This window comes from Gadus morhua, chromosome 15 (assembly GCF_902167405.1).
Source record: "Gadus morhua chromosome 15, gadMor3.0, whole genome shotgun sequence".
In the NCBI taxonomy this organism is placed as follows: domain Eukaryota; kingdom Metazoa; phylum Chordata; class Actinopteri; order Gadiformes; family Gadidae; genus Gadus; species Gadus morhua.
Window position 1 is genome coordinate 9,141,748 of NC_044062.1, and position 27,877 is coordinate 9,169,624.

The 27,877-nt window shown below is 54.2% G+C and overlaps 2 protein-coding genes across 5 annotated transcripts in view; both read right to left on the reverse strand.

Moving 5' to 3' along the window:
* LOC115559454 (neoverrucotoxin subunit beta) overlaps positions 1-27,877 on the reverse strand; it is a 544,561-nt gene that overhangs the window by 378,048 nt on the left and 138,636 nt on the right. The gene's annotated exons all lie outside the window — the stretch shown is intronic.
* tjap1 (tight junction associated protein 1 (peripheral)) lies at positions 165-27,690 on the reverse strand. Of its 3 annotated transcripts, XM_030378188.1 has the most exons (10): positions 27,338-27,688; positions 19,285-19,396; positions 11,934-12,145; positions 8,265-8,293; positions 6,370-6,531; positions 5,457-5,523; positions 4,443-4,472; positions 3,780-3,887; positions 3,437-3,520; positions 165-3,271 (listed from the first exon to the last, which is right to left on the reverse strand). In XM_030378188.1, the coding sequence occupies exons 3-10, from the start codon at positions 12,090-12,092 to the stop codon at positions 1,796-1,798; spliced, it is 2,115 nt and encodes a 704-aa protein (XP_030234048.1). In that variant the 5' UTR covers positions 12,093-12,145; positions 19,285-19,396; positions 27,338-27,688; the 3' UTR covers positions 165-1,795. The 3 variants fall into 3 exon arrangements, with proteins under 3 accessions (XP_030234048.1, XP_030234049.1, XP_030234050.1); XM_030378189.1 differs by lacking the exon at positions 19,285-19,396 and having other exon boundaries at positions 27,338-27,690; XM_030378190.1 differs by lacking the exon at positions 4,443-4,472 and having other exon boundaries at positions 27,338-27,687.

The window sequence follows — 27,877 nt, forward strand, 5'->3', positions numbered from 1 at the left end:
TGCTCTGATGACGGTACCCAGCCTGGGGTCCCGGGCATTGAACCCACAACCCTCCTCTATGAAGACCGGGGTCAGGCCGTCCGGTAGGGCCTTGGTGGCCTTGCTCAAAGACACTCAAGCGTTTATCTGATGGTCCTATGAGACACACACACACACACACACACACACACACACACACACACACACACACACACACACACACACACACACACACACACACACACACACACACACACACACACACACACCAGAAGAGCTTGCTGAGTACTTCCTCACAATAGTGAACGTTTTCCAAACATCATCGCTCCTCCCGGCATTCACATTCCTGGTCTTCGTTATGAGATCCTGAATAACGTCATACCCCCTTACAACCATGACATCAAACCCTTCTAGAGCCATGGCATCATGCCCTCCTAGAGCCATGACATCATACCCTTCTAGAGCCATGACATCATACCCATCTAGAGCCATGACATCATACCCCTCTACATCCATTTAGGTTTTGGGGAACAAGCAGATGTGGGCGGCGTATACAGTGAGCGTTCAAACAGACTTTGATCAGTTAGACAGTGGATGACAACCTGGTTACCACGGTTACCAGGTGTACCATGGTAGTACAATCAGCTGTGTGTGTGTGTGTGGGCGAGGGGGGGATTTGATTGGAAGAACAATCAATCAGATCAATCAAGTAGTCTATGGTGGGCGTGGCCGTATGGGCGTGGCCACACAATCACGGAGGGCGTGGTTTCGGCAACATGCTGTTGTAATGGCGACATGCTGACTCGAGCAACAGACGCACAACAAGAATGTGGTGACAGTGAGGACAACAGAAACGCACACAAACCCACACACGCACAACACCCCAAACCAGTCAAGTCCTCGCTTAACAACACAAAATATACACAAAGTAAAATACATCTTAAAGGATAAATGAGATGGTTATGAGGCTCTAAATATAAAGAGGCTTTCGGAAGGCAGGTCAGCAAGGACAACGAGCCGAGGACGCCGATTGGCCAGGAAGGAGCACCAATGACAGCGCTCTGTTAGGAGCCAATACCGGTGGAGGAAACGCACCTTGTTGCATAACATGCATAATGTAATAGTGTGAGAGAGTGTGTGTGTGTGTGTGTGTGTGTGTGTGTGTGTGTGTGTGTGTGTGTGTGTGTGTGTGTGTGTGTGTCGACATGAATCACGTCCAGGTCACAGGACAGCCCCGATCAATAGATGTGATCGATCCAGAACCTGACCGATCGATGAGTGACGTGACGCGCGGAGCATCCATGACATCACCAGCGATGGCCGGAGCTAAAGTTAAATCTTAAACGCAAAAAAGACACGATGAGAAACCGAAGAATAACACTAATAACAACACTGGATCATCAATGGAAAACGATAATAAATCAATACTATGACATCACCTCCCCATGAGGGCGACAGTTTGTGGGGGAGGGAGGGGGGGGGGAGACGGGTTCTGGTGGCGCCATGTTGCTCGGAACATTCTGATGAGGGCTGACCAATAGGAGAGAGGGGGCGGAGCAACAACACCCCACCCCCCTCCACCCAGACAGAGATAGGCACTGAAAGAGTCGTAGTTAGAGAGTGTGAGGGTGAGAGAGTGTGACTGTGTGAGTGTGAGTGTGTGTGTGTGTGTGTGTGTGTGTGTGTGTGTGTGTACAGGAGCCGGCAGCATACGGCAGTATGGCTATTTCCTGGATGGGGGCGGTGGGAGGAGTCTGGATGGTCGTCATAGAAACCAGGAGGGGAGCCAGCAGTCAGTAGAGGCAGGGTGAGGGTTCTAGTCCAGCAGGGTGCCTTGCTCCTGGGCGCGCGTCAGGCTGTCCTTGCGGTGCAGATGGTGCACCCCCATCCTCTTGGGGTTCTTCTGGCCCCGCCCCGGGGGGGTGTAGCCCGGGGCGGGCGGGGGCGGGGGGGCGTGGTCAGGGGGGTACTCCAGGTGGCGGGTGGGGGTGATGACGGGGAGGTCGCAGGGAAGGACGTCCCGCTCCTCCGCCCAGCTCCCCACCGACCCCCCCTCTTCCTCTTCCTCCTCCCCCTCCCCTTCCTCCTCCCCCTCCTCCTCCTCCTGAGTCGACTCCTCGCGCTGCATCACGGGCGCCGGCGTCGGGGTCAGCGGCTCCCCGTGGGTCGCCATAGCGACGGCGGTGGCGGCGTCATGGGGCGCGTGCGGGGGGTCTCCCCGGGGGTCCAGGCCGGCCGGGGGCGGCGGGGGGGGGTGCCCCCTGCCCGGCCGGGGGTCCGCCACGCTGCTGCTGTCCGTGTCCAGACTCGACTCGCGGCTCGCCGTCCAGCTGGGCGCCGACGACCCCTCTTCGCCGTCCGAGTACGCGGCCACGCCCCCCCGCTGACGCTCGGCGGCCCCGCCCCCGCCCGAGGCCCCGCCCAGGCCCAGCTGGCGGGCGGAGTCGCGGCTGAAGGAGGTGCGGTGCTGCAGCGCGGCCGGCGGCGCCTCCTTCTGGACGAACATGCGCTGCCAGCTGAGGAGCAGGTCCTCCTCCGAGCTGGCCGAGCTGGGGGGCTGCGGCGGCGAGCTGAAGGGGCTGGACCCCCCGGAGAGGGGGCCCGGGGCCGCCGCCGGCGGGCGCGGCGGCGGCGGCGGCGAGGAGGAGGAGGAGGCGGCCGAGCGCCAGCCGGAGTCGGAGTGGGCGGGGCTGGGGGGGGCGTCGGCCTGCACCAGGCTGAGGGAGATGGCCTGGCGCGTGGCGTAGGTGCAGTTGGGCAGCGGCGAGTTCTTGGGGATCTTCACCTTGTCGTCGGAGGTGAACTCGATGACCTTGCGGCCGGGGTACAGCGGGTGGGGGTGGTGGGGCGGGGGCGGCGCCGGGTAGGGGCTCAGCTTCTCGAACGACGAGGACGAGGAGGAGGAGTTACCGCCCCGCCCCCCCGCGCCGACCCCCTCCTCGCCCCCGCCCCCACCGGGGGTGAGGGGGGTCTCGGGGCGCCGGCCGGCCGAGCCGTTGTGCTGGCCCCCGGGGGCCCCCCCGTTGGGCCGCGGGGCCCCGGGGCCCGTCATGTCCACGTGGACGAACACGTCCTCGGAGGCGGGGCGCGTGGCGCTGCAGGACTGCGCCGAGTTGAGCAGCAGCGGCTCGGGCTTCTCCAGCACGCGGGCGATGACCGAAGTGGGCACCACGTCGGCCGGCGTCAGGCTCAGGGTGTCGGGCTCCTGGGGGCCCGGGGACGAGGGCCCCCCTCCCTCCGGGAGGCTGCTCTTCATGTGCCTCTGGACCATGACCTGCAGCTCCGACGGGAGCTGGACACAGGACAAACCTTTGTTATACTTGTATGTTTAATTTATTTATTTATATTTGTATATACTGTATAATAATTTATATTTTATCTTTCTTTATAAAGATATATACTTTCTTTATAGTGCGTGTGTTTTAAAGAAATAAACAACACACACACACACACTTACGTCAGAGAACTTGTGGTTCCTGAAGTGAGATTTGTTGCACTTGAGCAGCTGGACGGCCAGGTTACAGTCCTGTCTGTAGCGCTCCTGGGCGAGAGACACACAGACACAGGGAGAGAGAGAGAGAGAGAGAGAGGGTTACAGTTCTGTCTGTAGTGCTCCTGGGCGAGAGACACACAGAGACAGGGAGAGAGAGAGAGAGAGAGAGGGTTAGAGTCCTGTCTGTAGCGCTCCTGGGCGAGAGACAAACAGACACAGAGAGAGAGAGAGAGAGAGGGTTAGAGTCCTGTCTGTAGCGCTCCTGGGGCGAGAGACACACAGACACGGAGAGAGGTGTGTGACCCACGTTGAGCTCCTCCAGCCGGTTGACGGTGTTCTTGGCGTCCAGCAGCTTGTTGGTGAGCTCCACAATCTCCTGGTCCATGGTCTTCTTGTCCCGCTCCACCTTCCGCAGCTGGAGAGCAGAGCAGACAGAGAGCATCAGCGCCGAGAACCGCTCAGGAACCGCAGCATCCGACGGACGGCGGCGCAACGGAACCAGGGCCGGAGAACCGGGCGGGACACAGGCGATGGAGATGCATGATGGAGGTGGAGGGAGGGAGGGGGCAGGGGTCTGGTATAGTCTGGGAGAGGAGGGGAGGAGAGAGGATAGAGGAAGGGAGGAGAGGAGAGGAGGAAAGGAGTTAGGAAAGGAGAGTGGAGAGAGAAAGGGAGGAGAGGAGGGGAGGAGAGAGGAGGAGAGGAGAGGAGGAAAGGAGTTAGGAAGGGAGAGGGGAGAGAGGAAGGGGGGAGAGGAGAGAGGAGGAGAGGAGGGGAGAGGGGAGGAAAGGAGTTAGGAAGGGAGAGGGGAGAGAGGAAGGGAGGAGAAGAGGATGGGAGAGGGGAGGAAAGGAGTTAGGAATGGAGAGGGGAGGAGAAGAGAGGAGGGCAGGAATGGAGGGAGGAGGAGGGAGGATGGGGAGGAAAGGGGAGGTGAGCGGAAGCAGGAGATACTGAAGCAGAACCCAACTGCATGGACCCAGGTCTGGCTGACGGTGGCCTGGTTAGTGAGGAGGAGGAGGGTGACCAGTGAAGATGAGGAAGATGAAGATGGCGGTGAGTCCGTCACGAGGCAGCGTGAGGGGGAGCAGAGCAGAGACTTTAGGGGGGGGGGGACATCATCGGAGCGACAGGGAACAGGAGAGGAGGAGATCAGAGGACCGGGAGAACACGACCAACATCCCACAGCCTAACAACAAAGGCCAGGGGTCAAAGGTCACCCAGTGGGTCCGATACTCTGATCGGACCAAATGCTGAACACATGACGATGTCAATGCAGTTCACTGACACAAAAACGTCTCTAAGCGTTCCATCTTTATGTTAATAATTCTATAAAGACAATACTAAGCCATGATAGAAACAGTCAATTAAATGCTAATTTCAATTCAATTGAAATGCCAGTCCATCGGTGACGATCTCCCCACCTCTCAGCCCCTAACCCTCAGCCCAGCCCACACCTCCAGCAGAGGGAGGATTCACCCGTTCATCGTTCACCCCAACATCCTCCTGACCCCGCGGGGAGGGAGACCTGGGGGAGTGGCCTATCAGGGCCTGAGAACCCAGGCCCCGCCCTGAGGAGGAGGACCTGAGGGGGGGACCTGTCTCCATCACAGGGGGTCTCTTGTAGCGCTGGAGCAGGCCACTCCGTGCTTCATTTCCTGTCTGAGCGGCAGCCGGGAGGCTGCCAAGAGTTTGACCTCCGACCCCCTCAGCAGGCCGACGCCCCTGATGGAAACGTCCGCCTCAGGCAAGCTGGATCACAACTTGTGACATCACTTCCTCCCGCATCGCACAGCCTGCCCTGGACCAATCAGGTTACGGGTTTGTGGGGGGGGGGGGGGGGGGGTGGGGGGAGAGGTGCCCCAGGACGCCAAGCTCAGCATGACCTCTGACCCCTGAGCCTAACGAGGCCGCCCCCTGACTAAGAAGTACTTCTTAGTACCTCTTCTGATCCAAGAGGTACTAAGAAGGGGTCAAAGGTTACCAGGGCGTGGAGCTTCTCTTCTAGATCCTGATTGGCTCGCTGGGACGCTGTGTAACTGTTCTGGAGTCTGGAGAGAGAGAGAGAGACAAAGAGACAGAGACAGAGAGAAAGAGAGAAAGAGAGACAAAAAAATAGCAAGAAATATTAACAGCCTCTTAGTGTTAACAGTGAGTGGGATCCAGAGTGTGTGTGCGTGTGGTGTTGTGTGTATGTGTGTGCGTGCGTTCACACATACTGGTGAGTGTGTGTGAGGACAAACAGCTTCCTGTATGTATCTCATCTCTCTGGGCTCCGGTGGAAGTGAACCCCCCCCCCGTTTCAGCTCACCTTCAAACACTGAGCATTCCAGGGGGGGGGGGGGGGGGGGGGGGGCGGGGCTCGTATCCCCATGGTTACGGCCCTCACTACCAGGTGTCCGGGGATCTTAACCCTCTCTCGGCCAGACAGAGCTCCCCGCGGCCACACAGACCTGGCGGCCGGTGTCCCTGGGTGGTGAGGTCGTAGCGCCTTGTTAAAAGGCAGGACGATGCCCCCCAGAGATCGGGCCCCGTTTTCGGACTGAGGAACGCTCACTGACTGGTTATACTGGTTACACACCCGCTCTCTCTGAATGACATACTGGTTTAACAATGTCTTATTTTACTCAGGGATCAAATGTTAACGTAGAAGATCTTAACAGACGTCTTGCCGGGGTTCACTCCTCCTTCAATAGGCCGAACCACGTCCTGTGACCTCATCTCTCCACCATCATCATCATCCAGAGCCTTCTCCCTCCTCCACCTGCTCCTCATCCCTCTCCTGTCCCCCAACCCGACCTCCTTTACATCCACCCTTTCTCCGCTTCCCTTCGCCATCCCCTCCGACTCCCACGTCTCCTCCCTCTCTACCCTCTCCACCAGCTCCACCTCCTCACCTCCTGAACTTGTCCCTCATCTTGTCCAGGTCGTCCTGGGTGCGACTGAGCTCCGTCTGCATGTAGTGACGGCTGTTCTCAAACTCCACCTCCATGGACTCCATCTTGTGGTTGCCATGAGACATGCAGCGACGCAGCTCTTCATTCTGCAGCTGGAGGATTCTGGGTAACGGGGAAGAGAGGGGGAGCAGACAGACAGGCAAGGACAGAGAGAGAGAGACACAGACAAAGTGATATACAGACAGAGAGAGAGAGACACAGACAGAGAGAGAGACACAGACAGAGATATACAGACAGAGAGACGGAGAGAGGGAAAGAGGCAGAATGAGAAAGTGTGAAAAACAGTAGAGAAATAGGTTAACCTATTTTTCTGTTATTCTTATAAAAAGATAATGAATTCACACTGATCAGCTGACATCAGTGTGCGTACGTGTGAGAGGGCTACTCTGCAGTATTTAGTTAAATAGACCATAATGAGCTCTCTCTCTCTCTCTCTCTCTCTCTCTCTCTCTCTCTCTCATCTAGGCCAATCCATACACAGGGCAGCTCCTGGGGATAGGAGTAGTACGAGTACTAGTAGTACCTACTAGCAATAGGTAGCATGACTAGTGAGAGAGTACTACTATCAAAGAGTACTGGGTAGTCTAAGGGTGCACTCACACTAGGCCATCTGGCCGTGGCCGTTTTCACACCTAACCGTGCTCAAATCCTACAGTGTGAGTGTGGCCAGGCCGGGCCAACTTGGCCACTTGGGAGAGGTGTGCTGCCACGGTACGGGCCGCTACGGTACAGATGCTAATGAGCCGACACGCGCACACGCACGGCTACGTAACCTGAGCTGGATGACGTATAGTCCATGTGACGACCATGGACATAATAAAGGCGACGAGCCTTCTTTCCCATTAAACGGTAAACATGGCTTCAAGCGGTTCAAATGTTGGTGTGTTCTCTGTGTTGTTGTCCATTGTTGTTAAAACTCTGACTGACGGCAGACTTTATTATGGTCCATGCAGCGGACCCTTGGTGATGACGTGTTACGACGTGATGACGTATGTACAAGAGCCTACCGTGGCCAGGCCACAGTTGCGACGACCAACGGCCACGGCCAGATGGCCGAGTGTGAGTGCACCCTAACTAGACAGAGAGTACTACTACAAGAGAGTACTGGGTAGTCTAACTAGACAGAGAGTACTACTACCAGAGAGTGCTGGGTAGTATCACTAAACAGAGTACTAGGTAGTATCATTAGACATTACTAGGTAGTATCAGTAGACAGTACTAGGTAGTATCAGTAGACAGTACTAGGTAGTATCAGTAGACAGTACTAGGTAGTATCATTAGACATTACTAGGTAGTATCAGTAGACAGTACTAGGTAGTATCAGTAGACAGTACTAGGTAGTATCAGTAGACAGTACTAGGTAGTATCAGTAGACAGTACTAGGTAGTATCAGTGGCTGGTCCCGGCAGAAGGTGTAATGAGGCCCTGGTCTCTCTCTACAATGCGGAGTGATATTTCTCTGTACAGTGCGGAGTGATATCTCTCTCTACAGTGTGCTGGTCTCTCTCTACAGTGTGCTGGTCTCTCTCTACAGAGTGCTGGTCTCTCTCTACAGCGTGCTGGTCTTTCTCTACAGCCTGCTGGTCTCTCTCTACAGCCTGCTGGTCTCTACAGCCTGCTTGTCTCTCTACAGCGTGCCGGTCTCTCTCTACAGCGTGCCGGTCTCTCTCTACAGCGTGCCGACTCCCTCTACAGCGTGCCGCTCTTTTTCTACAGCGTGCTGGTCTTTCTCTACAGCGTGCTGGTCTTTCTCTACAGCGTGCTGGTCTTTCTCTACAGCGTGCTGGTCTCTCTCTACGGCGTGCTGGTCTCTCTCTACAGTGAGCAGCTCTCACCTGATCCTGTCTGCGTCCGACAGCGCCTCCTGTAACACACAACAACAACAGTGGCATTAGTGTTGCTATTGGATTAGCCTCCATTAGATCACAGCGTGTTCCCGGAGAAGCAGAGCGCCTGCGGGGGGGTTGGGGGGATTATCGCTGCCATTGCTCAGGATCAGGAAGAACAGCGACACACTCAAACGGTGTCAGCCCAGGAGAGAAGACCCCCCTCCAGCAGGAAGAACACACAGAGGGACAGACAGGAGGAAGCAGACGGCAGGTTGTGTGGTCGATACCCGGGGGGAGCGTACCAAGTATCAGACCCAGGGATTGTGTGTGGATCAGAGGCTGGTGTTTAACAGGGGCCAGCTGGACAGTGGCTCAGACTCTTGTGCAGAGCTGGGTAAAGACCTTCTTGAGCACAGGTTTCATCCCAGCACACCATGATGGGACTTGATCCAAGGCAAACAGGAGCAATGTGTCAATTGGGATCCGACCCCTCCAACAAGAGCACAGGCCGAGGGTGGGATTCGAGGCCATGCTATGTGGACTTAAAGGTCCTCTGGTATGTGAACTCTGCATCCGTAGGAGAACAGCTCTTGGTGGGATTTTAACCAAAGTTTATAGGACTTAGATCCCTACAACAGCAAGAGAAAAGGCTGTGGTGGGGCTTGAACCCAGACTAACAGTATTAAGGGTCCTTTGGGATCCTGGGCTCGCCAACAGCAGTTTGTTGTGGGATTTTAACTAAGGCCAGTAGGAAAAATGCTTGTCTGGGATCGGACCTCTATATTGGCAGGAGTGCAGGCCATAATAGGATTTGAACCGAAGCTAGGAGTAAAGGATCCTCTGGGATTGGCCTTCAACATTAGGACGTAGTTGGACTGGAACCCAGGCCCACAGCTGAGAAGGGTAGAACGTGGGGTGACGCTAAATCAGTTCTATGGAGATGTTTGTTCCAGCCTGGATCTCCTCCAACCCCGTTCTATCAGAGGAGCCCCGATCGATGGGGCAGAAGGCTCCACACAGAGACAATGATCAATACACGATCGATAATGTTTAGGTCCCCTGGTGGCATCAACAGACCGGAACCAACAACCCGCTGTAGTAGAGACCTGGAGCGTCTCTGCTGGGCAGTAGCTTTGGGGGGGAAACATCTGCTCAATGAGTCCATCAATAGATGACATGACATTACAATTAATAATCAATAAGACCTTGTGAAGCTGATATGGCCCCCTGGGGGAGGAGCTCTGAACCCGTGACGAACGGAGCAGTTCACTAACACACACCGCCTCGGACGGTCTGATTGGTTCCCGGGTAGCAGGGCCGACACATGAAGGACGTATTCTGCATGCTTAGATGACCTCCGTCCGTCGAACACAGGAACAGGACCAGCAGGGCCAGAGGGGTGGAAGCCTCAGGGTGGAGCTCTGAGGGGTGGAAGCCTCAGGGTGGAGGTCTGAGGGGTGGAGGTCTGAGGGGTGGAGGTCTGAGGGGTGGAAGCCTCAGGGTGATGGTCTGAGGGGTGGAAGCCTGAGGGTGGAGGTCTGAGGGGTGGAAGCCTGAGGGTGGAGGTCTGGGGGGTGGGGGTCTGGGGGGTGGGGGTCTGGGGGGGGGGGGGGGGTCTGGGGGGTGAAGGCTGAGGTTATAGGATGGAGGCCAGGCAGGTGAAGGCCAGGCAGGTGAAGGCCAGGCGGGTGAAGGCCAGGCAGGTGGAGGCTAGGCGGGTGGAGGCCAGGTGGGTGGAGGCCAGGTGGGTGGAGGCCAGGCGGATGGAGGGGGGCTGTCCGGTTGGAGCCCAGCTCACATACCTTGATCTGGGATAAGTTAGAGACGCTAGGGTCCGTCTTCTGATCCAAGTGAGGTGTCGGAGGACAAGGTATGCCCCCCGACTTCCTGTGTGGCACCGGTACTTCCTGCTGCGGGGGCTGGCCCCGCCCCTCGTGTTCCGGGTCTCTCCGCCCTCCTCTTCTCTCGGCCCGTGGACCCGGGTCCAGAGCCTCTTCTTTAGGCCGCGCCCTGTGTTTTCGAGGCCCCTCCCCTCCGTACTGGCTTTGACAGGGAGTGGGCGTGGCTTGTTGTTCGGGGCAGGGCTCGCGGTGCAGAGGCGACACCCATCCGTCCCACGGCCGCTGGCCCGCCGGCCCCCGCTTCCCCCCCCCGGCCCCCGACCGCCTGGGCCCCTGGCTCCAGCCCCGGCCCCGCCTCTCCGGCGACGGCTGCTTCCTGCCCAGCAGCTCCAAGTGGGCGGGGCTTAGCACGCTGCAGGTGATGTCGTCCAGGAAGCCCGAGAACTTCACCTTCTCCTCCAGAGCCCCCAGCCTCCAGTTCCAGTCGCCGGGGACAACGCCGCCGGAAGAGGAGGAGGGGGGGGGGCCCGGCAGTGAGGCCCTCCTCTCGCGGCGGAGGTCCGGCCGTTCCAGGGACCGGCTCTTGGACCGGGCGGCGGGGGCCCGGCCGCGCCCCGGGGCCTGGCTCTGGTCCAGCACCTCGGCCGACCGGGACTTCCTGCCACGAGCGCCGGGCCGCTTCAGGATGCTCTTGGGGGGGCCGCCGCCTCGGGGCCCCCCGCCCCGCCGCGCATCCCCGGGGGACAGGATCTCGACCTCCTCCCTGAAGGAGAGGGTGGGGGAGGCACTCCCCGCCCGTTCCCCCCCGCCCCCACCCTGGTGGGGCCCCCCGGGGGCCGGCAGCCCCAGGGTGGAGGTGGAGGAGGCCCGAGGGAGGTCCAGGCTGGAGAAGCTGGACTCCACCTCCAGGTCGCTGTCAGAGGGCGACGCCCACCGGCCACGCCCCGCAGCCTGGAGGGGGCGGGCAGCAGCGGGAGGGGGAGGGGTTAATGAGGCTCCTCCTCCTCCAGGGGATAGGGACCACAGCTCTAGGTCTGAACACGCTGGAGACCACCTCCTTACCTCTCACCTCACCTCCTTACCCCCTCAACTCCTTACCCCCTCACCTTCTCATCTCCTTTCCTTCTGCCCCCACAGCCAGCGCTGACCCAACCAATATTACTTTTTATATACCGTTTCCCGGCATGGTCCAGGTAACACTAACGGAGGGTAATATACCGGCTTCATTTCACACCCCAATTTACCCTCCTGGACCCTACACATATTGGTGGCTTCGCGTTTCCAGGGGCGGGACTTGGGTAGTGGTGGTGCTGCGTTGTCTCGACAACAGAGACAACGCAGCGATATCAATAGTTCTAACCGGAGAGAGGGTGAAATCCGCGAGCTGCTGATCTTCATGATGGGGAGAAGGCGATGCAGTCGCATTCAACGAAGACGGGGAGAGATGGTGAGATCTACGAGAAAGTACCAGAGGAACTTCCCTTACGGGGCTCTTGCGGGATAAAAAACAAGTGGTCAGCAAAACAAAGAATATGTTGGCGTTTTAGCACTTCTCAATAGTTAATCGCGTTTGTAGCCTACACTCAGATTATCAGAGTACGCAAATTATTCTAGTCTACTCTCCTCGCGTAGCCCCGCCTTCTCCAGTGAACCAAGAAAGCCGGCTCCGTGACGACGGTGGATTTTACCCCCTCGGTTTTACACGGGCAAGACAGGGAAATTGCCGGGCGTGCCAAGCCGCGAACGAACCAACTTGGCAATGTAGAACTGCCTTCATAGACCGTCATCCACCTTTATAAACACATGACCTGTGTGGCGGGGGGACAGGGGTTACCTGGCCGGGGTCCGGCTGCGACGACGAGGGCGGCGGCGGCGGGGGTGGGGGCGTGGCCGGGGGCATCTCCCCGCTGTAGAGCTGGGGCGGGGGGCGTGTCTCGCGGTGCTGCGGTGGCGCCCGGCGGTACGGCTTCCTGCTGGGGGCGGCGCTGGTCATCCTGGGCGTGGCGCGGGGGCGTGGCCAGCTGGGGGCTCCGAGTCGTGGTTATCCTGAGGAGGGGAAGGAGGGGGAGGGGGGGGTCAGCGCCGGAAGCCAAAAGACCCGGTCGGTTCCCCCAGGACCCGGACACTAAGCACTCTACACCCAGCCTGTCTCTCTCCTCCTCACCCTCGGCCTCTCTCCTCCTCACCCTCGGCCTCTCTCCTCCTCACCCTCGGCCTCTCCTCCTCACCCTCGGTCTCTCCTCCTCACCCTCGGCCTCTCTCCTCCTCACCCTCGGCCTCTCTCCTCCTCACCCTCGGCCTCTCTCCTCCTCACCCTCGGCCTCTCTCCTCCTCACCCTCGGCCTCTCTCCTCCTCACCCTCGGCCTCTCTCCTCCTCACCCTCGGCCTCTCTCCTCCTCACCCTCGGCCTCTCTCCTCCTCACCCTCGGCCTCTCTCCTCCTCACCCTCGGCCTCTCCTCCTCACCCTCGGCCTCTCTCCTCCTCACCCTCGGCCTCTCCTCCTCACCCTCGGCCTCTCCTCCTCACCCTCGGTCTCTCTCCTCCTCACCCTCGGTCTCTCTCCTCCTCACCCTCGGTCTCTCTCCTCCTCACCCTCGGTCTCTCTCCTCCTCACCCTCGGTCTCTCCTCCTCACCCTCGGTCTCTCTCCTCCTCACCCTCGGTCTCTCCTCCTCACCCTCGGTCTCTCTCCTCCTCACCCTCGGTCTCTCTCCTCCTCACCCTCGGTCTCTCTCCTCCTCACCCTCGGTCTCTCTCCTCCTCACCCTCGGTCTCTCTCCTCCTCACCCTCGGTCTCTCTCCTCCTCACCCTCGGTCTCTCTCCTCCTCACCCTCGGTCTCTCCTCCTCACCCTCGGTCTCTTCCTCCTCACCCTCGGTCTCTTCCTCCTCACCCTCGGTCTCTCCCTCCTCACCCTCGGTCTCTCCTCCTCACCCTCGGTCTCTTCCTCCTCACCCTCGGTCTCTCCTCCTCACCCTCGGTCTCTCCTCCTCACCCTCGGTCTCTCCTCCTCACCCTCGGTCTCTCCTCCTCACCCTCGGTCTCTCTCCTCCTCACCCTCGGTCTCTCTCCTCCTCACCCTCGGTCTCTCTCCTCCTCACCCTCGGTCTCTCTCCTCCTCACCCTCGGTCTCTCTCCTCCTCACCCTCGGTCTCTCTCCTCCTCACCCTCGGTCTCTCTCCTCCTCACCCTCGGTCTCTCCTCCTCACCCTCGGTCTCTTCCTCCTCACCCTCGGTCTCTTCCTCCTCACCCTCGGTCTCTTCCTCCTCACCCTCGGTCTCTTCCTCCTCACCCTCGGTCTCTTCCTCCTCACCCTCGGTCTCTCCTCCTCACCCTCGGTCTCTCCTCCTCACCCTCGGTCTCTCCTCCTCACCCTCGGTCTCACTCCTCGGTCTCACTCCTCGTCTCTCCCCTCGTCTCTCCTCCTCACCCTCTCTCCTCTACACATGAAACATCTCTTCTGTCTGTATTGCTACACCACCTCTGTCCCTCTTTCTAACACACTCAACCTACACCCTGCCTCTCTCTCCCCTCTCCCTCTCTCTCTCTCCAACACACTCAACCTACACCATCGCTGCATCTCTCCGTATTCACTCCACCACCATCCCTCTCGCTCTCTCCCTCTCTCTCATTACTTGCTCTCGCGGGCGATCGATGGTACCGATATGTTTCCACATCAGCGTGGCCCCACTGCATTCTGGGTAACCTGCGCGCAGTGCTCTGACGCTATGGATCAGAGGACTGTGGCTCGTCTTTTCCACGCCTAGAGTCCGTACCTCCCCTCCTACTTATTGTATGTTGTACGTCCTGGCACTTAATGTACGCACTTACTGTATGATGTATTTATTCATGCGTCTTTTCCCAGCTATCTCTGTTGTATGCAGGGAATGGGTTAACCTAGTTATTGTTAGTGCTTGGCACTGTACTGTACTGACTTTCTTATGACAAATGTACTGATTGTAAGTCGCTTTGGATAAAAGAGTCCGCTAAATGCCCTTAATGTGAAAGAAAATGAATTGTAAATAAAGTACGCGCCTGAAACAAACAGTCCCTCCCATCCCAACGCCGACCACATCGCACAGGATGAAATAAAGTGTGAAAAAAAAGGGAGAGTTGCATCACAGGGCTGAATAATAAATAGAAAAAGAAACAAATGAAGAGCACATGAATAGAAAACCATAGTCACAGTAAATGTTTTGGGGAAGGTCACGTCTAAGTGGCCCCTCAGACCTTCGAGAGAAGAGGGGAGCGAGCTGAATGGAGAACGTATGAAAGCGTTCGAACCTAACTTGCGCTAAAGTGAAGACGGTTACTCCGTTGGCTGTGGACGCGTCGGCCAGGCAGGATGTGCTCCATTCTATCAGATATGCCTGAGAGAGGAGTCTTTATTGTGTTATCGCTGAGACGTCCGGTCGAGACACTCGACCTCCAGAATGTTCCACGGTCTCCTTCCCTCTCTGTAGGTCAGCTTCTACACGACGCAACCAAGAAGAAAAGCCTTCTGTTGGCGTTTCTGAACACTGAAGCAGGGAGAAGAATCGAGAGCCCAGAGTGTTTTGAAAAGAGAAGGGAAGTATTTATATCCTGAGAACAAAGCCGTGCTGCCTATTAGAACTATAAAGAGCCTAGGAATGGGGAGGTCTGATCTACATAACGTCAGGTCATCTGCATAGAGAAGAAGTCTGCGTAACAGTCAAATTTTGTCTTAAACAGTTTGTGTTATGTAAAATAGTTGGAGAGCTGAGAAGCTTAATGGACACTCCCAGGCCAAGAGGAAGAACTTCTCTTTAAAAATCTCACTCTTCACTGGAACTAAACATGACTACTAAACACTGGTCGCTGCCGTCGGTAAAGAGCGTTCTTCCGAGACATCAGGGTCAGCCCTGGTCTCCAGGACGGAGAGCAGAGGTAACACACGACGGAGGTCCTGCACATTTACTCCACTGTCATGACACAGGATACGGCCTCGGGTCCCCTGAACACACCCTAACAAGGGCATTAACATATTATATATAGGGGAGAGCGAGGGAGAACGAGAGAGAGAGCGAGGGAGAGAGCATGACAGGGTAGCGAACGAGAAAGATAGAGAGCGGTAGAGTCAGCATGCCTCTTGGCTACAGATTGATCCCAGTAAAGTGTGTTGCCAACAAAGCAGTTGATTGGCCGAATCGAGCGGCGCTACAGCGAGCATGTCAGCGCTAGGCTACTTATCTGAATGAAACCTATGGAATCCAATAGGGGTCCTGCTCCACACACACACACACAGAAACAAACCTCTAACACAGGCACAAACACACCACACAGGCACAAACACACACACACACAGACTGCTCACACAGGAACTCACACACACACACTGCTCACACAGACAAAAACACACATATGCCCACATATGTATACACAAAAGCCCGAACACACACACTCGCGCAAACAGACGCTCACATTATTAAGGCTCCATCACACATACAACCGTGACTGATAAAACCGATGCACACACACGCACATATGCACACACACGGTCGCACACACCAAGTAACCGCCAACGGTGGAACAAGAGACGGCCCAGTGACGGCTCCGTCCTATGGAATGATCAATGGTGGTGTTTGTGTATGCGCGTGTGTGTGTGTGTGTTTATTGCTTCCAAAAATAGCAACACTATTCACTTTTCACTGGGAGATGAAGGTGTGCCTCTGTTCATTTGTGTGAGTGCTATTTGTGAGTGCGAATGTGTGCTTTGTGGGCGAGTGCGTTGTGTGCGTGTGTATGTACGTGTCTGTGTGCGAGTGTGTGTGTGTGTGTGTGTATTTCTTTGCTTTAGAGGATTAAAAGGAGACAAAAATAGCCACAATTAACATCACACACACAGTGATGCGTGTTTGTGCGCGTGAGTGCTAGATTCTACACAACATGTTAATGAAGCACGATATTATCAGACATGGACAGCAGCCTGCCACCAACAGGCCCTCATGATGTACGGTTTAATACAGTAGCGTGTAATGTTCATAACATGTCTAGGTCATCTGTAACGTAGTGCAGTCATTCTTTGTAGTGTAACATCTTTAAATTAAGACTTTCATTTCTCCTGCCACTGTTCTGTTGTGACAGCTGAGTTCCTGCTCTGGGGTCATAAAGTACCGGTCTTATTTTATTCTAGCTTACTGCACCCAGCTCGCTGGCTGCTCCCCTCATCAGGGGACCGCAACATCTGTGCATGAACGAGGGAATGAACGGGTCAATGAACGGGTCAATGAACAAGTGAACGAACGAGTGTATCAACGAGTGAATGATTGTATAAAGTGAGTACGAACGTGTGAATGAACTATTGAATGACCGAGTGAACGAATGAATGAGTGAATGCATGCATGAACGAGTGTATGAATGAATGACTGAATGAACGGGTGAATGCATGGCTGAGTGAACGTATGATCGAATGGATAAGTAAATGAGTGAATGCACGAGTGAGTGAACGCGTGAATGAATGAATGCTTGAATGAACAAATGTGTGAATGAATGAATGAGGGAGGGAATGAACCCTGGGAATGAATGAGTGAATGGAGTAGTGAATGAAGGGGTGAATGAAGGAGTGAATGAGGCCCTGGTTGTTAAGCCCTCAGATCGGCCACAGGTGTCAAATCGTTGTGCATGTTGAACAGTGCAGTGCGTTCAGTCGTAACATGACTGGGAGTTTCACTTTGATTGCGCCATCAGTGTTGAACATGAATAATAGATGGGAGGACATTGTTGGGGATTCCTCTTAGTTCAGATCCAACCCTGATCAATAAGCTCATCACTCTAACGTTGTACTGGACATCATTGACTGGGAACCATCACCATGACGTTGTACCGGACATCATGGACTGGGATCCATCACTCTGACGTTGTACCAGACACCATGGAATGGGAACCATCACCCGGACATTGTACTGGACATCATGGACTGGGAATCATCATCCAGATGTTGTCCTGGTCATCATGGACTGGGAACCATCCCGTCTCAACACCCCATTCCTCTCCGGGCTGAACACTCCTGATTGGTCGGTTCAAACCAGCCAGAAGCGTCTGTTTGGCTATCGAGTCTCCGCACCACGTATATGAAATGATATCACGGATAAGACATATGCTTTTATGTTTTCTTGAGGATGCTTTCAACACATCACTATGCTCGACCACGTGCATCACTAATTTCATCTTCCAAGATTCCATCTACCGTAAATCCAAAAAGATAGGTTATCAATACTTAGTCATTAGGCATCCTCTTTCTTCATAAACTGAATTAAAATAATTATCAGATCGATACTCTGTCATTAAAACCGTATTTTATTACATCCTTTCCGGTACAGAAGAGTATAAATAGTTAAGTATGCACTTAGGGCTCGTTAGCCAATCATAGACCTGGAGCACTCTTATGTGGTTCCTCCAGATGAGCCAATCAGAATCAGGTCCAGGTGAACCTCGAGGTAGTGTGGCCGTGAACCCGCTGTGCTCGTCAAGTATCTGACGCAAACCGCTGCAAAGTCTGGCTGCCATGGCGACCAGGGTTTCCAACGGTTGCCTCTATTGAATTTGTGATGGCCTGTCACACAAAGACCTTTCTCCTGACGATAGAAGGGAAGGAGATCTGCATCACGGCAGGACTCCTCCATCCATCAACACAAACTGTCACTCTAGTCTGAAGAAGGCAGGCTTTGTTCCGCGAAACCACAACACGACAACACAAACTGTCAACTGTCACTTACGAAGGGAGGCTTTGTCCCGCTACAGCACTGCACTGCAACAACAAAACAACATCACGACAAGACAACACCACACAAGACGACAACACCACAACAGACAGACAGACAGACGGGGCTTCATCGTCTAACTCATTGTTAATTAAGAGAATGGATGAAAAAAACAAGGCGGCATGCAGCTCAGGAGGAAGAGCGGGTCGGCTGGTAACCGGAAGGTTGCTAATTCGATCACCGGCTCCTCCTAGCCGAGGTGTCCCTTAGCAAGTGACCGTGTGAATGAATGGGGGAATGTTAGGCAATGTTGTAAAGGGCCTTGAGTGGCCACTAGCTAGAAAAGCGCTGCATAAATGCAATCCGTTTACCATTGAACCACCACAGGAACACGCTGATCAACAAGAACTGAAAGAGGATGTTTCCTTTAACTCCCCGGTTTAAAGTCCTTGTACGAGCTAATAAACTTGACGACATTGCACTGAAAAAGCGTGCTTAGCATTGTGTAGCATCTTACCCAAGCTATCTTTGTTGTATGCAGGGAATGGGTTAACCTAGTGATTGTTAGTTCTATGAAGATCCTTACTGTACCCACAGCGATAAATGGTTGTTTCTCTTTCTTCTGACAAATGCACTTATTGTAAGTCACTCTTGATAAAAGTGTCTGCTGAACGCCCTAAATGTAATAGTATGTTTGATGTAGGCGACACACAAACACAAGTTTAGATGAAGCTTAAACCGCTACTCCAAGGAGCAGAGGTATAAAAATACTGACGTTCTAAAGGTCACACGGAGAGATCCCCGGTAATGAATCCAGCAGGTTGGTCTTTTTAAAGCGTGTCCATTATTAAAGTTGTGCTGTTTCCCTCAGTTCAGCCACTAATCATAGTGCTTCAATATGGAACCGTGGTCTTTATATGCACAGTACACACACACACAGGGTGTGTATCAGGGAGGAGAACAGTAGAATATAGTATAGAGTCCTCTCTATAGAGTAGGGAGGAAAACAGGAGGGCAGATAGTTGCATACAGTACTAGAGTAAAGCAGTAAAGTAGAATAGAGCAGACTAGAGCAGACAGTAGAGTAGCCTAGCGTACAGCAGGGTAGTGTACAGTACAGTAGCCTAGCATAGCATACAGTACGATAGCCTAGTGTACAGTACGTTAGCATAGCGTACAGTAGAATAGAATAGCGTACAGATCGTAGTGAAGCGTAGCGTACAATAGCGTAGCGTACAGTACGGTAGCATACAGTAAGATAGCGTAGCCTACAGTGCAGTAGCCTAGCGTACAGTACGGTAGCCTAGCGTACAGTACGGTAGCCTAGCGTACAGTACGGTAGCGTAGCGTACAGTAACAAAGCTTAGTGTACACAGTACGGTAGCGTACAGTACGGTAGCGTACAGTATGGTAGCTTAGCGTACAGCATGGTACGGTAGCTCCTAGCGTAGCCGCTGCTCACCTTGTGTGTTAGCTCCTGCTCCTCCTGCCTCCAGGCTGCGGCGGCCGGCGGACCACCTTCACCCTCTGGGCATGAGAGCCTCTCCCTCTGGGCATGAGACGCTCCCGCTACCCTGGACCCCGCGACCGGTGGAGACAGAGCACAGGAGACCAGTCAATACCCAGACCAGCTGTCAATCACCCCCTGACCACCTGTCAATCACCCCCCGACCACCTGTCAATCACCCCCCGCCACCTGTCAATCACCCCCCGCCACCTGTCAATCACCCCCCGCCACCTGTCAATCACCCCCCGGCCACCTGTCAATCAGGTCCCCCCGGCCACCTGTCAATCAGGTCCCCCCGGCCACCTGTCAATCAGGTCCCCCCGGCCACCTGTCAATCACCCCCCGGCCACCTGTCAATCACCCCCCGGCCAGCTGTCAATCACCCCCCGGCCAGCTGTCAATCACCCCCCAGCCCGCTGTCATTCACTGCTGCTAGCCAATCAGCTGCCAGTACCGGCCAGGAGACAAGGGGCTAGGAGGCAAGGGGCTAGGAGGCAAGGGGCTAAAGAGACAATGGGCTAGCAAGCAGGGATTAGGAGGCTGGGGCTAGGAGACACGGGGCTGGGAGACTAGCATGCTAATCAGTAGGGCTCTACAGGTTTAGGTCCAACTTCATAAAAAAGGAGTGGGGAGAACCGCGCCTCCATGCTGCTTCTAGGTTCAGCCCCCCCGTCGGCCCCCACCGAGGGCCCCACCAACCCACGAGGGCCCCCACTGTTGGCTGAAGGCTGACCCCCCCCCCCCAGCAGGAGAGCCAGGAGCAGGCGGTGTGAGCTCCAATCAATGTTTCCCTTTCACCTGACTAAACCGTATAGCCACAGCGACTGACGGGTTTGATGGTTTGTATTCAGCTGTACTTTGAGGATGTTCTGCTTATTCTGGTTTATCTTCTGTGAGGTTTTTGGCTTAAAGCTGAGCAACTGTAACAAACAAACTCCTCTGATCCAGGAGGCCGTCTGCTCCCCCTGACCCTTGTGCTTCCCGTCATTCGCCAGCGTCCAACCACGCGGCGGCAAGCTACCGGAGGACGCTAACAGCTGTTTGCGGTGTCAGCCACGCAGGGCAACAGCCAACTCGTCAGCAGCAGTCAGGGTGAGGCGTCTCGCTCAGGGACACCTCTACACTCTACCTCCTGAGTGTCACGCCGCCCCCATGGTGACACAGTGCGTCAGGTCCCACTAACCAGACACACCGCCCCAGTCTCAACAACCACTTATCCAATAAAGTCAATCAAAACCCTAACCCTTTGATTGCAATCATCTCATAATAATAACAACCTCCTATGAGGGCGTCTGCCTGCCGGTAAACGGAGCAGTACCGAAGAACCCGACCTGATGACCGGAGCGCGGCACGATGTTACTTAACCCCGCCCGGGCGCCATGTGACCCACCCGCCGGCTGCCAGAGACCTGCCGAGAGGAGCGGGAGGGAAACCGGCCAACAGACCACTTCCCCCGGCCAGGAAGCCAGGTGCATGCTGGGTAAAGGCTGTTGCCAAGAACTGCTGACAGGGGATTTTTCTTTCCAGGCAGACTAAAAGCCTGAGTGTTTTCTGTGATTCACCACCATCTTGTGTCAGGAAGCTGAGAGAGGAGAGGAGAGGAGGGGGAGGGAGGAGGGGGGGGGGGGGAGCTTCTTAGTATAACCTGCTACTCTGCTCTCGGTTACCTTCCCGAACCCCCCGGCAACGGAGACGGAGAGAGTTCTTTCCGCTGCGGAACGCTGGAGCAGGACAACAGTGTACAACCAGTCTCCTACTGGCTGCACACTGGGAGCTGCCCCGTACAACCAGTCTTTTACTGTTGGACACTGGGAGCTGCCCAGTACAACCAGTCTCCTACTGGTGGAATTAGAAGCTATCCAGCACACCCACAGTTTTCTCATGGTTGACACTGGCAGCTGCCCAGTACAATCAGTCTTCTACTAGTGGACCCCCTGTGGTTTTCAGGATCTGTGACTGCACAACATTCAAACAATCGCACACAAGAACACACACACACACACACACGTACACCAGCTGGAGGTGGTGCGTTCCCAGGTGTTACGCAACTCATTAGTGTTAATTGATGAGGCTAATGGCGGCAGGTACAAGATGGCTGTTCTGTCTGCGAGGCGCTGCAGTTTGCTGTCTTATCTCTGCTGAGCAGACAAACAGCTCTGGCTTCAGAAGACATCAGGGGGGAGGCGAACATGGGAGGACACGGCATGACGGCGTGCTACTCCGCATGCTAGCTTACTTAGAATGCTAGGATACTTAGCTTGATAGGGAACTTGGCGTGCTACGCTACATAGCATGAGGGCACTTAGCATGCGTGGATAAATAAAGTATAAATACAATTTTAAAAACATGGAGGATAAGGACATGGAGGACCTCGTCATATGAGGGCCGTCGGTCCACCAGGGATTTCACTGGCTGTTTGAACGTTGACCGGACTTCTGTCGTCTTGCGCTCCCAAACGAAGCTCTGCGAGCCCGGGAGTGAAAAACAGCCTTAAAGCAATCAGCGCTGCTACTGCTTCATCGTCAAAAGACATCAACCGACTGCCCATGGGCAGGGCAGCCCCCCCCATCCATCACCCCTACAACCCCTAAATCCCCCCGCCCCGTACCGCGTCCTCCACTCCATGTGGGGGGAGGCCGCACTCTGGTTTAATCTGTTTCCAAAGAGATCTGGACCCCCCCAGGACCCCCAGTATAGTCTACCCCCTATTAGACCCAGGGAGGAGACTATTCCCTTCCTCAAGGAATAGTCCAGCTTTCTAACAAAGCATGAGAAATTCCATCTTCCCTGCAAACATCTGAATAACATGAGCCTCAGGCGAGGTCTGGGCCCTCAGCATTCTGAACTCCAGTCTGATCTCCGGTCCAAGGTCCAGAGATACAGACGACACTGTTGTTATCTGAAGATCTCCTCCACGCCGGAACCATTGCTAGTAGTGGTAAAACACGGCAGTTACTGCCGATAGTAAGGTGCTTTGAAGTGGATAAGAGCAGATAGTGGATAAGAGCAGATAGAGGATAAGAGCAGATAGCTCCGATACCAAGTTAGCTCTGAGTGATAGCAAGTGCAGTATCTCCCATACAGAGGGAGCTAGCAGTAGCATAATAACAGATAGCAGCAAGTGACGTTGTGGAAACACATAGCCTGGGTTGCATGGGGGACGCGTAGAGACGTGACGCCGCACCGAGCGCACAGACACCATTTTGAATCTGCACCTACACCCAATCACGTTTGAGGGTCATTAAAGATGTTAGATTGACGGGCTGCATCGGTATCACCAGTGGGTTCACCAAGCCAGGCTCCTCTACTTGCAGACTCACATCAACTCTGTGCACAGACGGACACTTCGACGTATCACTGTCTTCCTGGAGGGGCGAGACCTGTAATATCAGACGCGTGTGCGTGCGTGCGTGTGTGCGTGTGCGCGTGTGTGTGTACTGAGTCATTGCTCTGAATGGATCCTGTGTGTCGGCTGGTGGTTGGGGTGGGGGGGGGAAGAGAGAGGGGCGAGCGAGAGAGCGAGCGAGCCGTAGAATAGCGAACGCTCTCACTGAACCAGAGCGCCGAGGTGTCTCCTCCTGGTGTGTGCGTGTATCTCCAGAGGTAGCGACGCATGCTAGGAATGTATGAACTCAGTGTCTGACGCCGGGAGCACAGCCTCCACCCAGCCCTGAAACACGCCCCTCCTCTTCATCGCTCCGAGGAGCACAGCCGACACTCAGACGTCTCCTCTTCTCCTTCCTCCTCCTCCTCCTCTCCTAACGAGACACATCTCCTCGTCTCCTTCTCTCCTACCTCCTCTTCTCCCCTACCTCCCCGAAACGTCTCCCCCTCTCGTACCTACTTTCCTTCTCTCCTCCCATCCAGACCTTGACACGTCTTCTCCGCAGTCCATTTCACCACAGAAACGTTCTGCTTCCAACCAATCATCTGTCCACATGTTGACGAATTATCAATGTTTCTATTATTAATGCGTCCTAGGGCTGTTGAGATACATTTACGAGGCTGATGGTCAGCACACCAAGGTCCACCAACAGACAGACTTACCAACTTGACCAACAGACCAACAGACAGCAGATCGAGCATCAGACTTCTCCTGAAGGGATAACTTCAAGAGCCCATGAGGCTTGGTCGACAGACAGCCTATCTTGCTTGTGTGCTGACAAACACAGACAGGATGTCTCTGTTTGCTGTTGGTCTGCAATCTGATTGGCTGGCTGAAGCACTGCTTACTTTCAGAGTAGATCAGACAGTGTTATTAGGCCTACTGGCTAGAAGGGTCCTCCATCCACTACCACACAGATAGATAAAAACAAGCCTTTTGGAGGAAGTTGAGGACACTAGATTAGTGTTCAATAACAGTGAGAATGGAGTGTGAATTCTGAAGAGAACTTTGACTCTTTCAGTGACAGTCTGTAGAACAGTAACATGGGTTATTCTTCACCGAGATAACAATACTCACTGGAACCATTAACCAGATTTAAGTACCCAGTGAACTCAACCATCAGGATCTTACAACACATCATATTTGAGCAAATTTGAAAAGGAAAAATTGTGAAAATTAATTGAGTATCATATGAGATATTCAACATGTACGGCTCAGAAAGCCAATCCAGTATCAGCCAGTAGACTTTTCTACTCATGTTTTCTCCTCCACCTCTAATGGCGGTACACTGGTACCAGTGGGGCTTCGGGGGAGTCGATGCATCAGGCTTTAGACCACAGTGTCAAGAACATTGCATCCCACGCACATCGAATATTGCTGGGTTCCTGATTGACATGTGAATGAACGGTGGGATTGAAACAAAGGCTTTTTGGTGAGCTTTATTCTGCCAGTGAAGCCTAGGGGGCAATCCATGACTCACACAGATCACTCTCGGCTCCACCAAAGAACCACACCGTTTACAGCCTCAACACCACATCATGCCTGCATCCTTCTCCATGCATTTTGTTTACAAATCACAGATGTTGTGGTGAGCGTGTGTAATCAAGGGTAATTCATGTTAATTAGCCATGTTGTGTGGACAACCCAATCAGACAACATGGTTCTCTGATAAGATGCTAGCCCTGTAGCACACAGCTGGGAGGGCTGGCTTGATATCTTCTGAAGGAACACGTTGCCTCACATCTAAATGATCAGAAACTCTCGCTGTCGCTTCCATTAAATAACTGTGCGCAATACTTTATTTCCGAAGGATGTGTCTGCTCTTTATATTTTGCTCTCAATGTCAAAATGTTAGGTGCACAGCCATGGAGAACTCATTAACATCACAGTAAACCAGGCGGGACTACACCCCATGGTGTCCGGGCCAGGCTCTGCTGTCACACAGTAGGACTGCTGGACCAGAGGTTCTGCCTTAACACAGTAGGACTGCTGGACCAGAGGTTCTGCCTTAACACAGTAGGACTGATGGACCAGAGGTTCTGCCTTAACACAGTAGGACTGCTGGACCAGAGGTTCTGCCTTAACACAGTAGGACTGATGGACCAGAGGTTCTGCCTTAACACAGTAGGACTGATGGACCAGAGGTTCTGCTGTAACACAGAAGGACTGATGGACCAGAGGTTCTGCCTTAACACAGTAGGACTGATGGACCAGAGGTTCTGCTGTAACACAGAAGGACTGCTAGATCCAAGATTACCTCAATGGTTACCTAAAGTAGAAAATGCACTGGTGGACCTGTTCGCTTCGGACTAGAGTCTTCAGCTTGGGGATGCAACTTAGGAAGACCTTGTTTGAGAGCTTCCGAGTCAGGAATAGAACCTGATTTCTTAAAAGGTTCTGATTATGTGATGCTTCCTGCACCACTGACATGGACAGATGATAAACTGTTTTATTGGCTTGCTGAAATGGTAAAGCAAGGCATTAACATCGACAGGGTGTAGGGTTGATTCCCACTGGGGCAACTCCTGCTTTGCACTATGTGTATGCACTCAATAATTCACTTTGGATAAAAGCATCCACCCAATCGCATTATATAGTACACACAGAAAGAGCCAGTGAAAACCAGCCATGAGTCAACAAAACACTGGCCTGCATTATGTATGCACATATATGAATCAAATCTTCTGTTCTGCACCTCTATAAAGCTACACTGGAGACTTAACTCATTGGCAGTTCCACGACAGGACAAACCTCCTTTGTTTGGGTAAAATTCCCCAACCCCTATGTGTTGTGGTCTTTACAGATCTAAGTATGTGTCGAGGTAGGTCAGATGCTATGGGGAGCTGTGGGTTATCCTGCTATCTGCTGACCCAGAGTCATTTAAAGGAAGTGAGATTTGGAGATTTAGGGAAGAGTTTGGATAACATGACCTCAGAAATCCTGAGGCAGCCATTTGATTTGATGAGTTTTGAAAATCTGTGCTTTGCTGTAAACGGATATGTTTAGTGGAATCTGAACTCAGACCTGACTAACTATCCGTCTCATTTTTATTGTTTCATAGTTAGTTACAAGACGAAGTCAATAGGCGAGCCTAATGTGCAATATTTACACTTTCCCAATATTAGTCACACAACACGTCACTTCCTGTCAAACTGTGGGACGGTAACACACACGTACGTCAAAGTTTGAGTGGGTTGTTGAACACACAACAGGCATTAAGGAGCCCAGACGACTGAACAGACTTCTAATGTGCATCCACGTTATGAATAACGGCTCTGGCATCTGAAAAGAAAGGTGACATTAACACTTCGCGTGGGGAAATGAGGAGAGAACATTATCGTACTGTACCCAATGCGTGCTCCCGTCTCTCACTGCGACGCGGGGACAGCCAGGAAAATAACCGACATCATCATCCGCATCATCAACATTCCATATCACCTCCTCTTTCACGTACACACACACACACACACACACACACACACACGGTACATCTCTCTCACACACGGTTCATCTTTCTCTCACACAGACACACACACACACACACACACACACACACACACACACACACACACACACACACACCACACTGCATCTCTCTCCCACACACAAAAACACACACACGGCGCATCTCTCTCTCTCCCACACACAAAAACACACACGGTACATCTCTCTCGCAGACACAGACACGGTACATCTCTCTCACACAAACACGGTACATGTCTCTCACACAAACACGCTACATGTCTCATACACACATACGGATCACACACACACACACACACACACACACACACACACACACACACACACACACGGAGGGTACAGCTCTCACACACACACGGAGGGCTGGGCTCTTCAACGTAACTAGCGCCGTTGTGTTAAAGTAATTCCCTGATCCGGGCTGAACACTCTTGGCTATGAGTAGGGATCGGTGTGAGCAGATTGCAGAGAAGCTTTGGCAAACCTCGATAAATGCCCAGCAGCCGCAGCGGAGGGTATATATACCGACAGAGAGGCGAGGTGCCGCCGGTGTTACTGTACATACTAGTGACATACCAGTAATCTGCTCTCATCTGCTGACACCGATACAGGCTCCATTTAGTAAGAAATGACATTTCGGAGTTGATCGCCTCCCGATCGTCGATGTGTCGATAGTGGAGCCTGCGGCAATGTCAGATCCCATCGACATCATGTACCAGCCAGGGTCCGACCCTATCTAGACCATGTTTCAGCCCGGGTACGACCCCATCTACACCATGAACCAGCACAGGTCTGACCCCATCTACACCATGTACCAACTCGGGTCCGACCACATCTACACCATGTACCAGCCCGGGTCCGACCCAATCTACACCATGAACCAGCCCGGGTCCGACCCCATCTACATCATGTACCAGCCCGGGCTCGGTGCTTCACTATCAACCTGTACACACACATCCACCTATCTGACACTTCAACATGATACTGACACATCCCCGTTCAATCTGCTGCCTGTACACCAGTAGTAGCGTCTGGCTGGTTTGCTGGCCGTGGACATGGCCCAGTCCGACCCAGGTGCAGCGAACTGTCCAGCATGAGATCAAACACCGCGGACTACGGGCAGCACCCCGGGTCGTGTCTCACCTCGGCGGGTCGCGGCTGGTGACGCTGGCCGGGGCTGGATCAGGTAATCCCCCGGAAATGTGTGCCAGCGGGCGGACTGTCGTCACAAACTTTATCCGCTCCACTCAGGACGGAGTCCGCATGAACCTCCCGACACTCTCTCGGTAGTGAGACACTCGGTGGTGAGACTCACTCCGCCGGGCTGGATCACTCCTCCCGTTCCGTCCGCGGGGCGCTAAGCTCGGCTGGAACTTGTGGAATATTCCGCTACTCGCTACTGGAAAATCTGATCCTGGAGCCGCTGGTCGCATAGAGTTGATCTCCTGCACTCCTCCTCCGCCTCCTCTGTCGCCATCTTTACCCGCGGGGCATGATGGGTAATCCTCAGGAATCCCCGCGCCGTGCGCGTGCTGACGTCCGGCGCGAGGAGGGGCCGTCAGGTGGCTCTGGTTTCCCGGGTCTCGTTGGAGGCTAGTCTGTCAAACTTCAGTGCTACACAATAAAAGTCCCAGTCCCAAAGGAACCGAGTAAACCGAGTACCAATCTCTGAGCAGAAAAAGC

What these genes read in the sequence shown, in the direction of transcription:
- tjap1 (XM_030378189.1), bottom strand. Translation starts at nt 12,092, where the DNA reads ATGACCAGCGCCGCCCCCAGCAGGAAGCCGTACCGCCGGGCGCCACCG. An exon ending in ATGAGGGACAAGTTCAGGAG is followed by an intron (nt 5,524 to 6,369) that starts GTGAGGAGGTGG and finishes CTCTCTCTCCAG; the next exon opens with ACTCCAGAACAGTTACACAG. An exon ending in GCCAGACCTGGGTCCATGCA is followed by an intron (nt 3,888 to 4,442) that starts GTTGGGTTCTGC and finishes TCTGCTCTCCAG; the next exon opens with CTGCGGAAGGTGGAGCGGGA.